The 15,936-nt window shown below is 40.6% G+C and overlaps 1 protein-coding gene across 1 annotated transcript in view; it reads left to right on the top strand.

Moving 5' to 3' along the window:
* The window catches only part of MAN1C1 (mannosidase alpha class 1C member 1), a 378,811-nt gene that overhangs the window by 196,257 nt on the left and 166,618 nt on the right, over positions 1-15,936 (top strand). The window contains exon 8 of the mRNA XM_053705384.1: positions 15,691-15,784. Within this exon, the coding sequence (XP_053561359.1) occupies positions 15,691-15,784 (94 nt within the window). The remainder of the gene's footprint in view (positions 1-15,690; positions 15,785-15,936) is intronic.

The following is a 15,936-nucleotide window of genomic DNA, read 5'->3' as shown; positions in this document are numbered from 1 at the left end:
TCAGCAATATTTTTGGGATGTCTGGTGTGAATCGCTTTCTTGAGGTCATGCCACAGCATCTCAATCGGGTTGAGGTCAGGACTCTGACTGGGCCACTTCAGAAGGCGTATTTTCTTCTGTTTAAGCCATTCTGTTGTTGATTTACTTCTATGCTTTGGGTCATTGTCCTGTTGCAACACCCATCTTCTGTTGAGCTTCAGCTGGTAGACAGATGGCCTTAAGTTCTCCTGCAAAATGTCTTGATAAACTTGGGAATTCATTTTTCCTTCGATGATAGCAATCCGTCGCAGCAAAGCAGCCCTGACGCAGCAAAGCAGCCCCAAACTATGATGCCCCCACCACCATACTTCACAGTTGGGATGAGGTTTTGATGTTGGTGTGCTGTGCCTCTTTTTCACCACACATACGCCTAGATTTAGAGTTCTGCGTTAGCCGTCCAAACCAGCGTTAAGGGCTCCTAACGCTGGTTTTGGCCGCCCGCTGGTATTTAGAGTCAGTCAGGAAAGGGTCTAACGCTCACTTTCCAGCCGCGACTTTTCCATACCGCAGATCCCCTTACGTCAATTGCGTATCCTATCTTTTCAATGGGATCTTCCCAACGCCGGTATTTAGAGTCTTGGCTGAAGTGAGCGTTAGAACTCTAACGACAAGACTCCATCCACAGAAAAAAGTCAGGAGTTAAGAGCTTTATGGGCTAACGCCGGTTCATAAAGCTCTTAACTACTGTGCTCTAAAGTACACTAACACCCATAAACTACCTATGCACCCCTAAACCGAGGTCCCCCCACATTGCCGCCACTCTAATAAAAATTTTTAACCCCTAATCTGCCGACCGCACACTGCCACAACCTACATTATCCCTATGTACCCCTAATCTGCTGCCCCTAACATTGCCGACACCTACATAATATTTTTTAACCTCTAATCTGCCCCCCCCCCCAACGTCGCCGCTACCTACCTACACTTCTTAACCCCTAATCTGCCGACCGGACCTCACCGCTACTCTAATAAATGTATTAACCCCTAAACCGCCTCACTCCCACCTCGCAAACCCTATAATAAATAGTATTAACCCCTAATCTGCCTTCCCTAACATCGCCAACACCTAACTTCAAGTATTAAACCCTAATCTGCCGACCGGACCTCGCTGCTACTATAATAAATGTATTAACCCCTAAAGCTAAGTCTAACCCTAACACTAACACCCCCCTAAGTTAAATATAATTTTTATCTAACTAAATAAATTAACTCTTATTAAATAAATTAATCCTATTTAAAGCTAAATACTTACCTGTAAAATAAACCCTAATATAGCTACAATATAATGAATAATTATATTGCAGCTATTTTAGGATTTATATTTATTTTACAGGCAACTTTGTATTTATTTTAACTAGGTACAATAGCTATTAAATAGTTAATAACTATTTAATAGCTACCTAGTTAAAATAATTACAAAATTACCTGTAAAATAAATCCTAACCTAAGTTACAATTAAACCTAACACTAAACTATCAATAAATTAATTAACTAAACTATCTACAATTATCTACAATTAAATCAACTAAACTAAATTACAAAAAATAAAAAAAGATTACAAGAATTTTAAACTAATTACACCTACTCTAAGCCCCCTAAAAAAATAACAAAGCCCCCCAAAATAAAAAAATGCCTACCCTATTCTAAAATAAAAAGTTAACAGCTCTTTTACCTTACCAGCCCTTAAAAGGGCATTTTGCTGGGCATGCCCCAAAGAAATCAGCTCTTTTGCATTTAAATAAACATACAATCCCCCCCCCAACATTACAACCCACCACCCACATACCCCTAATCTAACCCAAACCCCCCTTAAAAAACCTAACACTAAGCCCCTGAAGATCTCCCTACCTTATCTTCACCACGCCGGGTATCACCGATCCGTCCAGAAGAGGGTCCGAAGTCTTCATCCTATCCGGCAAGAAGAGGTCCAGAAGAGGGTCCGAAGTCTTCATCCTATCTGGCAAGAAGAGGACATCCGGACCGGTAGACATGTTCATCCAGGCGGCGTCTTCTATCTTCATCCATCCGGCGCGGGACCATCTTGAAGCAGCCGACGCAGATCCATCCTCTTCTTCCGGCGACTCCCGACGAATGAAGGTTCCTTTAAGTGATGTCATCCAAGATGGCGTCCCTCGAATTCCGATTGGCTGATAGGATTCTATCAGCCAATCGGAATTAAGGAAGGAAAAATCTGATTGCCTGATTGAATCAGCCAATCAGATTCAAGTTCAATCCGATTGGCTGATGCAATCAGCCAATCAGATTGAGCTTGCATTCTTTTGGCTGTTCCGATCATTTTTTTATTTTGGGGGCTTTGTTATTTTTTAGGGGGCTTAGAGTAGGTGTAATTAGTTTAAAATTCTTGTAATCTTTTTTTATTTTTTGTAATTTAGTGTTTGTTTGTTTTTTGTAATTTAGTTTAGTTGATTTAATTGTAGATAATTGTAGATAGTTTAGTTAATTAATTTATTGATAGTGTAGTGTTAGGTTTAATTGTAACTTAGTTTAGGATTTATTTTACAGGTAATTTTGTAATTATTTTAACTAGGTAGCTATTAAATAGTTATTAACTATTTAATAGCTATTGTACCTAGTTAAAATAAATACAAAGTTGCCTGTAAAATAAATATAAATGCTAAAATAGCTACAATATAATTATTCGTTATATTGTAGCTATATTAGGGTTTATTTTACAGGTAAATATTTAGCTTTAAATAGGATTAATTTATTTAATAAGAGTTAATTTATTTCGTTAGATAAAAATTATATTTAACTTAGGGGGGTGTTAGTGTTAGGGTTAGACTTAGCTTTAGGGGTTAATACATTTATTATAGTAGCGGTGAGGTCCGGTCGGCAGATTAGGGGTTAATACTTGAAGTTAGGTGTTGGCGATGTTAGGGAGGGCAGATTAGGGGTTAATACTATTTATTATAGGGTTTGCGAGGCGGGAGTGAGGTGGTTTTGGGGTTAATACATTTATTATAGTGGCGGTGAGGTCCGGTCGTCAGATTAGGGGTTAAGAAGTGTAGGTAGGTAGCGGCGACGTTGGGGGGGGCAGATTAGGGGGTAATAAATATAATATAGTGGTCGGCGATGTTAGGGGCAGCAGATTAGGGGTACATAGGGATAATGTAGGTTGTGGCGGTGTACGGAGCGGCAGATTAGGGGTTAATAATAATATGCAGGGGTCAGCGATAGCGGAGGTGGCAGATTAGGGGTTAATATGTGTATGGTTAGGGGTGTTTAGACTCGGGGTTCATGTTAGGGTGTTAGGTGCAGACTTAGGAAGTGTTTCCCCATAGGAAACAATGGGGCTGCGTTAGGAGCTGAGCGCTGCTTTTTTGCAGGTGTTAGGTTTTTTTTCAGCTCAAACTGCCCCATTGTTTCCTATGGGGATATCGTGCACGAGCACGTTTTTTAAGCTGGCCGTGTCCGTAAGCAATGCTGGTATTTAGAGTTGCAGTGGCGGTAAATATGCTCTACGCTCCCTTTTTGGAGCCTAACGCAGCCCTTCAGAGAACTCTAAATACCAGCGTTGTTTAAAAGGTGCGGGGGGGGAAAAACACGCGTAGCGCACCCCCCCTTCTAACGCAAAACTCTAAATCTAGGCGACAGTGTTGTGTGTTTCTTCCAAGCAACTCAACTTTGGTTTCATCTGTCCACAGAATATTTTGCCAGTACTGCTGTGGAACATCCAGGTTCTCTTGTGCAAACTGAAAAACGTGCAACAATGTTTTGTTTGGACAGCAGTGGCTTCCTCTGTGGTATCCTCCCATGAAATCCATTCTTGTTTAGTGTTTTACGTATTGTAGATTCACTAACAGGGATGTTAGCATTTGCCAGTGACTTTTGTAAGTCTTTAGCTGACACTCTAGGATTCTTCTTCACCTCATTGAGTAGTCTGCGCTGTGCTCTTGCAGTCATCTTTACAGGACGGCCACTTCTAGAGAGAGTAGCAGCAGTGCTGAACTTTCTCCATTTATAGACAATTTGTCTTACCGTGGACTGATGAACAGCAAGGCTTTTGGAGATACTTTTATAACCCTTTCCAGCTTTATGCAAGTCAACAATTCTTAATCGTAGGTCTTCTGAGAGCTCTTTTGTGCGAGGCATTATTCACATCAAGCAATGCTTCTTGTGAAAAGCAAACCCAGAACTGGTGTGTGTTTTTTATAGGGCAGGGCAGCTGTAACCAACACCTCCAATCTCATCTCATTGATTGGACTCCAGTTGGCTGACATCTCACTCCAATTATCTCTTGGAGATGTCATTAGTCTAGGGGTTCACATATTTTTTCTACCCGCACTGTGAATGTTTACATGGTGTGTTCAATAAAAACATGGCAACATTTCATTATTTGTGTGTTATTAGTTTAAGCAGACTGTGATTGTCTATTGTGTTAGATGATGATGAGATCACATTTTATGACCAATTTGTGCAGAAATCCATATCATTCCAAAGGGTTCACATACTTTTTCTTGCAACTGTACATAGGGCTAGATTACAAGTGGAGAGCAAATTATTGCTTACTCGAGGGCGATATTTGTGCTCCACTCAGTAATACCTCACACGCAAATATGCGCTAGTGATGTCGCAAACTGTTCGCCGGTGAACAGTGCCCAGCGATCTTATCTTGTTCGCGTTCGCCGCGGCGGGCGAACATATGCAATGTTCGATCTGCCCCTATTCGTCATCATTGAGGAAACTTTGACCCTGTATCTCACAGCCTGCAGACACATTTGAGCCAATCAGCAGCAGACACTCCCTCACAGACCCTCACAGCTCCTGGGCAGCAGCCATTTTAGATTCATTACGATCCTGCATTCTTAGTGAGAGGAGGGTTAGTGCTGCTGCTGCTGATTTTATAGGGAAATAGATAGCTAGGCTAGTGTATTTAGTGTCCACTACAGTCCTGAAGGACTCATCTAATCTTTGCTGTAAGGACAGCACCCCAAAAAGCCCTTTTTAGGGCTAGAACTTCAGCCCAAAAAGCCCTTTTTAGGGCTAGAACTTCAGTGGGTTTTTTTTTTATTTGTAATTTTATTTGCATTTGCCTGGCTGTCAGCCTGTGTGTGAGGCTCACAGCATATACTGTGATTAGTGCCACCACTGATATCTGCTTAACATTAGTGTAAATTTAAAAAAAAACTTTTACAACATTTTGCTAGTGTAATCTAATTTCATTTTCTATCAGGCCTGTGTGTCAGGCACACATCATATACTGTGATTAATTGCTCTGTGCCACCACTGATATCTGGTGTAACATTAGTGTAAAATTTAAAAAAAAAACGTTTACATCATTTTGCTAGTGTAATCTAATTTCATTTTCTATCAGGCCTGTGTGTCAGGCCCACATCATATACTGTGATTAATTCTTCTGTGCCACCACTGATATCTGGTTAACATTAGTGTAAATTTTAAAAAAAAAAAACTTTTACATCATTTTGCTAGTGTAATCTAATTTCATTTTCCATCAGGCCTGTGTGTCAGGCCCACATCATATACTGTGATTAATAGCTCTGTTTTCCACCACTTATATCTGGTGTAACATTAGTGTAAATTTAAAAAAAAAAAATTACATCAGTCCTCTTCTAGTGTTATTTAATTTTAGTTGCCAGGCCAGCCTGGCTGCCACTAGTGCCAGCCTGTGTGTCAGGCTGCCAGCATATGCTGTGCCTACTTCCATCCTCAGTGCCACCACTCCTATCTGGTGTAACATTAGTTTAAATTTTGTAAAAAAATTTTTTTACATCAGTCTTCTAGTGTTATTTAATTTTAGTTGCCAGGCCAGCCTGCCACTAGTGCCAGCCTGTGTGTCAGGCTGCCAGCATATACTGTGCCTACTTCCATCCTCAGTGCCACCACTCCTATCTGTTGTAACATTAGTGTAACTTTTAAAAAAAAAAAACTTTTACATCAGTCTGCTAGTGTTATTTAATTGCAGTTGCCTGTCTGCCAGCGTGTGTGCCAGGCCCACTTTCCAACTAGTGCCACGAATCATATTTGTTATAACAGTAGTGTAAATATTTAAAATAAAAACTTTTTTGACTGTGAATCATCAGTCTGCTAGTGCAATTGAATTGCAGTTTCCTGCTTGCCAGCGTGTGTGTGCCAGGCCCACTTGCCAACTAGTGCCACCAATCATATTTGTTATAACAGTATTGTAAATATTTAAAATAAAAACTTTTTTGACTGTGAATCATCAGTCTGCTAGTGCAATTGAATTGCAGTTGCCTGCCTGCCAGTGTGTGTGCCAGGCCCACTTGCCAACTAGTGCCACCAATCATATTTGTTATAACAGTATTGTAAATATTTAAAAAAAAAACTTTTTTGACTGTGAAACATCAGTCAGCTAGTGTAATCTAATTGCAGTTGCCTTCCTCCCAGCGTGTGTGCCAGGCCCACTTGCCAACTAGTGCCACCAATCATATTTGTTATAACAGTAGTGTAAATATTTTAAAAAAAAACTTTTTTGACTGTGAAACATCAGTCTGCTAGTGTCATCTAATTGAAGTTGCCTGCCTGCCTGCCAGCGTGTGTGCCAGGCCCACTTGCCAACTAGTGCCACCAATCATATTTGTTATAACAGTATTGTAAATATTTAAAATAAAAACTTTTTTGACTGTGAATCATCAGTCTTCTAGTGCAATTGAATTGCAGTTGCCTGCCTGCCAGCGTGTGTGCCAGGCCCACTTGCCAACTAGTGCCACCAATCATATTTGTTATAACAGTAGTGTCATATAGACCTCCCCCGATAGGGGGAGTAAAAGGGATTAAAGTGCTAAGAATAGTACTACTTAACACAACCTAGTTACCATGGGTCCCAGACCACATGTCTTGTTGTTATATTTTATCAGGGTAATCGGGCAGGCCATATAGACCTCCCCCGATAGGTGGAGTAACACGTATTAAAGTGCTAAGAATAGTACTACTTAACACAACCTAGTTACCATGGGTCCCAGACCGCATGTCTTGTTGTTATATTTTGTCAGGGTAATCATGCAGGCCATATAGACCTCCCCCGATAGGGGGAGTAAAAGGGATTAAAGTGCTAAGAATAATACTACTTAACACAACCTAGTTACCATGGGTACCAGACCGCATGTCTTGTTGTTATATTTTGTCAGGGTAATCATGCAGGCCATATAGACCTCCCCCGATAGGGGGAGTAAAAGGGATTAAAGTGCTAAGAATAGTACTACTAAACACAACCTAATTACCATGGGTCCCAGACCGCATGTCTTGTTGTTATACTTTGTCAGGGTAATCATGCAGGCCATATAGACCTCTCCCGATATGGGGAGTAACAGGTATTAAACTGCTAAGAACAGTACTACTTAACACAACCTAGTTACCATGGGTCCCAGACCGCATGTCTTGTTGTTATACTTTGTCAGGGTAATCATGCAGGCCATATAGACCTCCCCAGATAGGGGGAGTAACAGGTATTAAAGTGCTAAGAACAGTACTACTTAACACAACCTAGTTACCATGGGTCCCAGACCGCATGTCTTGTTGTTATACTTTGTCAGGGTAATCATGCAGGCCATATAGACCTCCCCCAATAGGGGGAGTTACAGGGATTAAAGTGCTAAGAATAGTACTACTTAACACAACCTAATTACCATGGGTCCCAGACCGCATGCTTTGTTGTTATACTTGGTCAGGGTAATCATGCAGGCCATATAGACCTCCCCAGATAGGGGGAGTAACAGGTATTAAACTGCTAAGAACAGCACTACTTAACACAACCTAGTTACCATGGGTCCCAGACCGCATGTCTTGTTGTTATACTTTGTCAGGGTAATCAGGCAGGCCATATAGACCTCCCCCGATAGGGGGAGTTACAGGGATTAAAGTGCTAAGAACAGTACTACTTAACACAACCTAGTTACCATGGGTCCCAGACCGCATGCTTTGTTGTTATACTTGGTCAGGGTAATCATGCAGGCCATATAGACCTCCCCCGATAGGGGGAGTTACAGGGATTAAAGTGCTAAGAATAGTACTACTTAACACAACCTAGTTACCATGGATCCCAGACCACATGTTTTGTTGTTATACTTTGTCAGGGTAATCATGCAGGCCATATAGACCTCCCCTGATAGGGGGAGTAACAGATATTAAAGTGCTAAGAATAGTACTACTTAACACAACCTAGTTACCATGGGTCCCAGACCGCATGTTTTATTATTATACTTTGTCAGGGTAATTATATATCTATCAAATCGATCTATTTATCTTCTATCGATTCTATCTAACTATCAATCTATGTATATCTATCTATCAAATCTATCTCATGGCCGGACTGATTTGAGACAGCCACTTGTGTTTAGGCCAAATTTGAAGTAGGAGGACAGACCAATCATCTTCTTCCATCTCCCTGTTCCAAAAATGCAGGCCATATAGACCTCCCCCGATAGGGGGAGTAACAGGTTGTAGTAAACTGCTAAGAATAGTACTACTTAACACACCACAGGTCCCAGACCGCATGTCTTATTGTTATACTCTGTCAGGGAAATTATATATCTATCAAATCTATCTATTTATCTATCGAATCTATCTAACTATCAATCGTATCTATCAAATATAAATTGCATCTATTGATCTATGTAATTCGTATCTATCAAATGTATATTGCATCTTTTGATATATGTAATTCGTATCTATCATATGTATATTGCATCTATTGATCTATGTAATCTATGTATCTATCTATCAAATCTATCTCATGGTTGTGCAAATGGACTGTTTGCAGTTGTTTGCGGTGCGTTACACGGGGAGTTTGGTCTATCACTGTGAAGCGTGCGTAACCCTTACACTACCTGATCGATACAACATCATACCTGATGTTTTAAAGCACGTTATTCAAAAATTTTTTAGGAATGTTAGGTGATTAAGGCCCTTTATGGATTAAAACCAGACTCTGCATCAACTATGTAATTTTCCGTGGGAGTTTTGCCATGGATCCCCCTCCGGCATGCCACAGTCCAGGTGTTAGTCCCCTTGAAACAACTTTTCCATCACTATTGTGGCCAGAAAGAGTCCTTGTGGGTTTTAAAGTTCGCCTGCCTATTGAAGTCAATAGCGGTTCGCGCCGTTCGCCGGTTCGCGAACAGTAGCGGAAGTTCGAGTCCGCCGTTCGCGAACCGAAATTTTAAGGTTCGCGACATCACTAATGTGAGCTGGTATTACAAATTAGGTGCAATGTGAACGCGACCTTGCGTTCGCTTTGCACGGAAGCTTATCTCTCACGAGATTGCGCTTCTATAAGCTCCAATGGGAGTCTCGTTCTCATGCTACCAGACACGGCATGAGAACCTAGAGCAGCAAAGTCATGCAGCAATTGGCAGTAGATTTAAATATATATGTATATACACATATTAACACATAAATAAATAATATATTTACAGTGAAAACACAGTTCCCTCTAGACAGCAATGTAAAGGCACTTTTCAGTGCCGTTTTTTTTCTAACACCCCACATCCCCTCACTTTAACCCCTAAACACTGCTTTGTGCAGTTTGTTTTTGACCTGTGGTTAATTTTTGGAGTGCTAATTTCTACAGGGAGCTTGCCGTAGTAATAAGCAGCCACTTTCAAAGGCTAGTTATTTATCATGTGCCCGTAAACTGGAGAATTTGCCCATTTAAGCGTGTGCAATAAATTAGTGTTCCACTTGTAATCTAGCCCAAAATGTTTCTATAGAATATTAGCAAGCATACACTGAATGGAATGGTGACCCCTGACAAATAAAGCCACACATATATCTTATGTACTGTGACATAAATCTACAGAAACCTCAGGTTATGCATATTGAATACCAACAGAGACCCTTTGCAGGGATAATGGTTCATGGCTAATTTGCATGTACAATGTAAGGTTGCACAACTATTGCATAGCTGGTTAACCTTACAGACTGGAACAGTTTTGCAATGTTTATAGAGGTACTGCACAGTGGTATTTTCTGTAGATCTACCCTCTAATAAATGTGATGTAATCACAGGGGAAACAGACATGTTAGACTCCATAAAAATAGAACAATGTGAATAAAAAATAACAGTTTTATATATTAAATGAGTAGAAACAAATGTCTACTGCTATAGCCACTTTCTAATACTCCTCAGACACTGGGTTAAATAAGAACAGGCAATGAGAGAAAACAGTGAAAGATTCACTATAAGCTATTTTAAGCCAAACTGAGCTCCTACCCCTCAGCAGCTCTTGTGCACCCCACCCGGAAAGGATCCTTTGCAGGCAGAGACAATAAAAACTGCAGACACAGAAATGATCAGTTTGTAAAACTCCTAATCTGCCCAGTGACATAAACAGATAGCAAGAAAAAAAGGGAGCCAATGGGAGGGGTGGAGCTAATCGACGAGACGATCCCAGGGCGACAGCAGGCCCAAACAAAGTGTTTAAAAGTAAAAACCAGTAAAACAGTTTAAAACAGTTTTTAAACAAAAGATAACCCTCACATAAACTCCTCTCCACCCCAACTGCTGTGTTTCTAAGGAGACTGCTGTGAGCAGTCAGAGGTTTCTTAAAGGCATATACATCCATTTTCAAAACTGAGTAAAAAAGTGAATAAAAATGCTGCTGGAGGGTTGATAAGGGTTCCAGTCCTCTAAAAGTATCCCCTAACACAAGTACCTACTGATAGCCTATGGGCTGTATGAGTGCTGTAGCCACTTACCTGACTGAAGCACCCCTCCATTGAGCTTACCAGCCTATCCAGTGCTTGTACATGTACAGTAGAGGATCTGAGAGGAAATACCTGTATTCCTACAGGAGGGCTAAGGGACATGTCCCTGCGCTGCCTGAGGGGGTAGTTATGGCTGAAATCATATAGGAAGATGCTGCGCACACAGTATTCCTATGCCCCTGTCTCATTCAGTGTGCTGAAATCTTCTTTCTGCTGATCTCTTCACATTGGTTTGAGCTCCCATGAAATACATTTTTTAATCAAACAGTTGGAGCACCTCAATCAACAGCCTTTCCTCCTGGGAGGCCAAGATTAAACTGAGGTGGGAAGGGATTAAATCTCTTGTGTGAGCTGGTAGAAAGTAAATCCCACATGTTATGGAATTCATATGGACTCATCATTATATGAAAGAAATATACATTTGTATGTGTGTGTATGTATGTATGTGCACAAATACATACACATATATGCACATACTGTATATACATACACACATGCAAATATACATATATATACAGTATATCTATATATATATATATATATATATATATACATACAGTATATATACATACAGTATACAGTCAAACACCTTGTCATATACCATATAATTTTAGACAATGTTAACACCATTTTTGTTGTTATAATTAAAATACTCGAAACAGCATTGTCCTTTACTCAGAAGAAAATTATATTTTTAAAAAACTCTATCTCTTTCTCTCTCTTTCACTCTCTCTCTCTCGTTCTCTCTTTCTCTTTTAATCTTTCTTTTTTTCTCTCTCTCTCTTTTTTCGCTTTAGCGCACTTGGCAAACCACAACTTTGGGTTTGTACCCAAGCGAAAGCCAGAACAAAGTTTTGTAGCACACCACATAAATGTATGTGGGGCTGCTCTACCTGACCTCCAGATGTTACTGTGCCTACGTTTTTTACCTTTAACTTGTAACATCAGGGCAAGAATAGGAGCACTATTGCTTTAACTTGAGCACTTTGCAGCAGCAGTTCTGTAAGAATGCTTGTAACAATGTTATACATTGTGGAAACATTTGTTCCATCTAGTGCTCAAAAGCATTCTTGCAAAACTACTGCCATAGTCCTCCAGACACATGTGCGCTACCTTTCTAGGTAGCCGCTTCAACAAAGAATATCATGAGAATAAAGTACATCTGATAACAGAAGTCATTTTTAATCTTTCTTAAAATTGTGCACTCCATCTAAATTTTTTTAAATAAACATTTTGAGCTTGATATTACTTTAACTGTTTATGCTCAACGAAATTGCATTACATTTAACTTCAACCTAGATATAAGTTTGCATAGTCTATACAATATCTCACTATAGTATACATCATTTAACTAAGGGGCATTGTGGGGAATAAAAGGAGCAGGAACAAATGAAAATTGAGTAAGTGAGATTTGCCTTGTATTGGTTACTGTTCGACCCAAACAATACACTTAGCTCTGATTAATAATATCTTTATCTATAAAACATTTAATTTAATTGTAAATTGTGTTTATTCTTTTTATGGAGCATATGTATTATAAACCTTTACATCAGGAAGAGTGGAGAGATATATTGTCTTAAAGGGACATTAAACATTTTGAGATAGTAATATATATATACTGTATATATACTGTATATATATATATATATATATATATATATATATATATATATATATATACTAGTCCTAAAGCCTGTGTACACGGGCCAATTTTTGCAGTACAGCGGTACCACCCCTTGCTCTCTCTCTATCCCCCCTCTCTTCTGCTCTCTCTCTCTCCCCTCTCTCTTTTGCTCTCTCTCTCCCCCTCTTGCTCTCCCCCTCTCTTTCTCCCCCTCTCTTTTCCTCCCTCTTTTGCGCTCTCTCTCCCCCTCTATTTGTGATCTCCCCCCTCTCTTTTGCTCTCTCTCTTCCTCTCTTTTGCTCTCTCTATCCCCCCTCTTTTGCTCTCTCTCTCCCTCTCCCTCTCTTTTGCTCTCTCTATCCCCCCTCTTTTGCTCTCTTTCTCCCTCTCTTTTGCTCTCACTATCCCCCCTCTTTTGCTCTCTCTCCCCCTCTCTTTTGCTGTTTCTCTCCCCCTTTCTTTTGCTCTCTTCCCCCTTTATTTTGCTCTCCCCCCTCTCTTTTGCTCTCTCTATCCCTCTCTTTTGCTCTCTCTATCCCCCCTCTTTTGCTTTCTCTATCCCCTTTCTTTTGCTCGCTCTCTCTCTCTCCCACTCTCTTTTGCTTTCTCTCTCCCTCCTCTTTTGCTCTCTCTCTCCCCTCTTTTGCTCTCTCTCCCCCCTTTCTTTTGCTGTCTCTATCCCCCCCCTCTCTTTTCCTTTCTCTATCCCCTTTCTTTAACTCTATTTCCCTCCTCTCTTTTGCGGTCTCTCTCTCCCCTTTATTTTGCTCTTACCCCCCTCTCTTTTGCTGTCTCTCTCCCCCTCTCTTTTGCTGTCTCTCTCCCCCTCTCTTTTGTTCTTTCTTTCCCCCTCTATTGTGCTCTCTCTCCCCCCTCTCTTGTGCTCTCTCTCCCCCCTCTCTTATGCTCTCTCTCTCTCTTCCCTCTTTTGCGCTCCCCCCTCTCTTTTGCTCTCTCTCTCCACTCTCTCCCCCCCTCTCTTTTGCTGTCTCTCTCCCTCTCTCTTGCTCTCTCTCCCTCTCTCTTGCTCTCTCTATCTCCCCTCTTTTGATCTCTCTCTCCCCTTTCTTTTGCTCTAACTCCCCCTCTCTTTTTCTCTCTATATCTCCCCTCTTTTAATGTCTCTCTCCCCTTTCTTTTGCTCTCCCTCCCCCTCTTTTGTTGTCTCTCCCTCTCTTTTGCTGTCTCTATCTCCCGTCTTTTGATCTCTCTCTCCCCTTTCTTTTGCTCTACCTCCCCCTCTCTTTTGCTCTCTCTATCTCCCCTCTTTTGATCTCTCTCTCCCCTTTCTTTTGCTCTCCCTCCCCCTCACTTTTGCTGTCTCTCTCCCACTCTTTTGCTCTCACTATTCCCCCTCTTTTGCTCTCTCTCCCCCTCTCTTTTGCTTTCTCTCTCCCCCTTTGTTTTGCTCTCTCTATCTCCTCTATTTTGATCTCTCTCTCCCCTTTTATGATCTCTCTCTCCCCTTTCTTTTGCTCTCCCTCCCCCTCTCTTTTGTTGTCTCTCCCTCTCTTTTGCTGTCTGTATATCCCCTCTTTTGATCTCTCTCTCCCCTTTCTTTTGCTCTCCCTCCCCCTCACTTTTGCTGTCTCTCTCCCTCTCTTTTGCTCTCACTATCCCCCGTCTTTTGCTCTCTCTTCCCCTCTCTTTTGCTCTCTCTATCTCCCCTATTTTGATCTCTCTTTCCCCTCTCTTTTGCTCTCCCTCCCCTCTCTTTTGTTGTCTCTCCCTCTCTTTTGCTGTCTGTATCTCCCCTCTTTTGATCTCTCTCTCCCCTTTCTTTTGGTCTCCCTCCCCCTCTCTTTTGCTGTCTCTCTCCCTCTCTTTATCTCCCCTCTTGATCTCTCTCTCCCCTTTATTTTGCTTTCCCTACCCCCTCTCTTTTGCTGTCTCTCTCACTATGTTTGCTCTCTACTCACTACTCACTCTGAGTCTATCCCCCCTCTTTTGAGCTCTTTTGAGCTCTCCGCACGGCCTTGCACGGCCCCGCCCACGACACAGCTGGCCCGCCCAACCCCACCCACTACACATCCAGCTCCACCGATCCCACCCACACCCCACCCATGTCCTGCCCACGTCACGCCCACCGGCCTGTCACTTCTCACTCTGAGTCTGCAGAGTAGAAGGCCAGGTGTGTTTGTCCTCGCGCGCAGTCTCTACTGCGCATGACAGCTTCGGACAAACACACTTGGCCTTTTATAGTATAGGATATACACATATTTAGACATGTATATGTATGTATCTCTAAAGCCCTTTGCCTACCTTTTTTCCTGAGACACCATATCTTTGAGCCCTTATAAAAATTTTGTGCAATATTTTTTTGAATAATGTTTATTAGACGTTGTTATTATGAGTGTAACTGTACTTTGTAATGTATTTTTGGTGTGTTTTGTGACACTATTTTGTTTCGCTTAACAATTAACCAGAGCTCTGAGTACGCGCTAATCATTGTAATATAAATCACAATTGCGTTCAAGTGATCACATTTACGTTAAACTTGTAATACGAGCGGTAAACCCAACGCGAGCAAACACCTGTAATATATCCCTTATCAGTTGTGCGTAACTGTTAGTGCTCCACTTGTAATCTGGCCCTTAGTATTAAATGTCCCTTTAAATGTCTGCATATGTCAGAATCTCCCTCTGTATATTAGTACTTTTTTGTTACTTTAAATAATTAGTTGTGTTGCTTCTATGAGTTCCCCTGTATACTATCTTCCTAACGATTTCCTTTGTAAATACTTATGATTTAACAATTCAAATGGACAGTGTACTGTAAAATTGTTTTCCCTTTAACTTGATTCAAATGGTTTGTTATAGCGGCTACAGAGTATAAAATGTATGTAAAATTGTTCCATAAGATTTATTTTTATATATAAAATAGCTGTTTTGCTCTTTGAAACTTAAAATGGGCTGAGCTTGCAGAGAGAACAGATATCATTATTGTGTCACTCTATATAAACACAAAGGCTTCTTTTTATCTTGTCACTGTCTGAGATAACTAAAAATAAACATGGGAGCATAATTTCTTCTAAATCTTTCCAGTTTATATAGCTTTTATATAGCCAATAATTAAGTACTGAAATTTTCAGCATAGGTGGGGCTATGATGGGCAAAAGCATTTATTTTAAATGACAAAATAAAGATAAGGGAGCTATTTGAAAACAATTCAATAGACTCCAGCATGTAAAATGGATAATTGGAAGCACATTACCAAAGAGAAAAATCTACAATACAATGTTCATACAGGAAAACTTTTGATATTCATTATAATAAACCTGCTATTATTGCTTCTTAAAAAAAATGTTTATCTATTTTCTATAGGTGACTACGATCCGGAAAATTTTAAACAAAATCGAGAAGCCTCAAGGACTTTATCCTAATTATTTTAGCCCAGTCAGCGGAAACTGGGTTCAACGTATGTATAAGAGTATGATTCCCTTAAGAGGTTATAGTTAATAAGCCGTTTTGTTTTTTTATTCAGAGAATTCACAAAACACAACACTGAGACCTTTAAGGGTCAAAAGATGCTAACTGTGCAATATTTTCAGCGCTTTGCTATTTTCTTGT

This window comes from Bombina bombina, chromosome 3 (assembly GCF_027579735.1).
Source record: "Bombina bombina isolate aBomBom1 chromosome 3, aBomBom1.pri, whole genome shotgun sequence".
NCBI lineage: Eukaryota > Metazoa > Chordata > Amphibia > Anura > Bombinatoridae > Bombina > Bombina bombina.
This window is presented reverse-complemented; position numbering and strand designations above follow the sequence as displayed.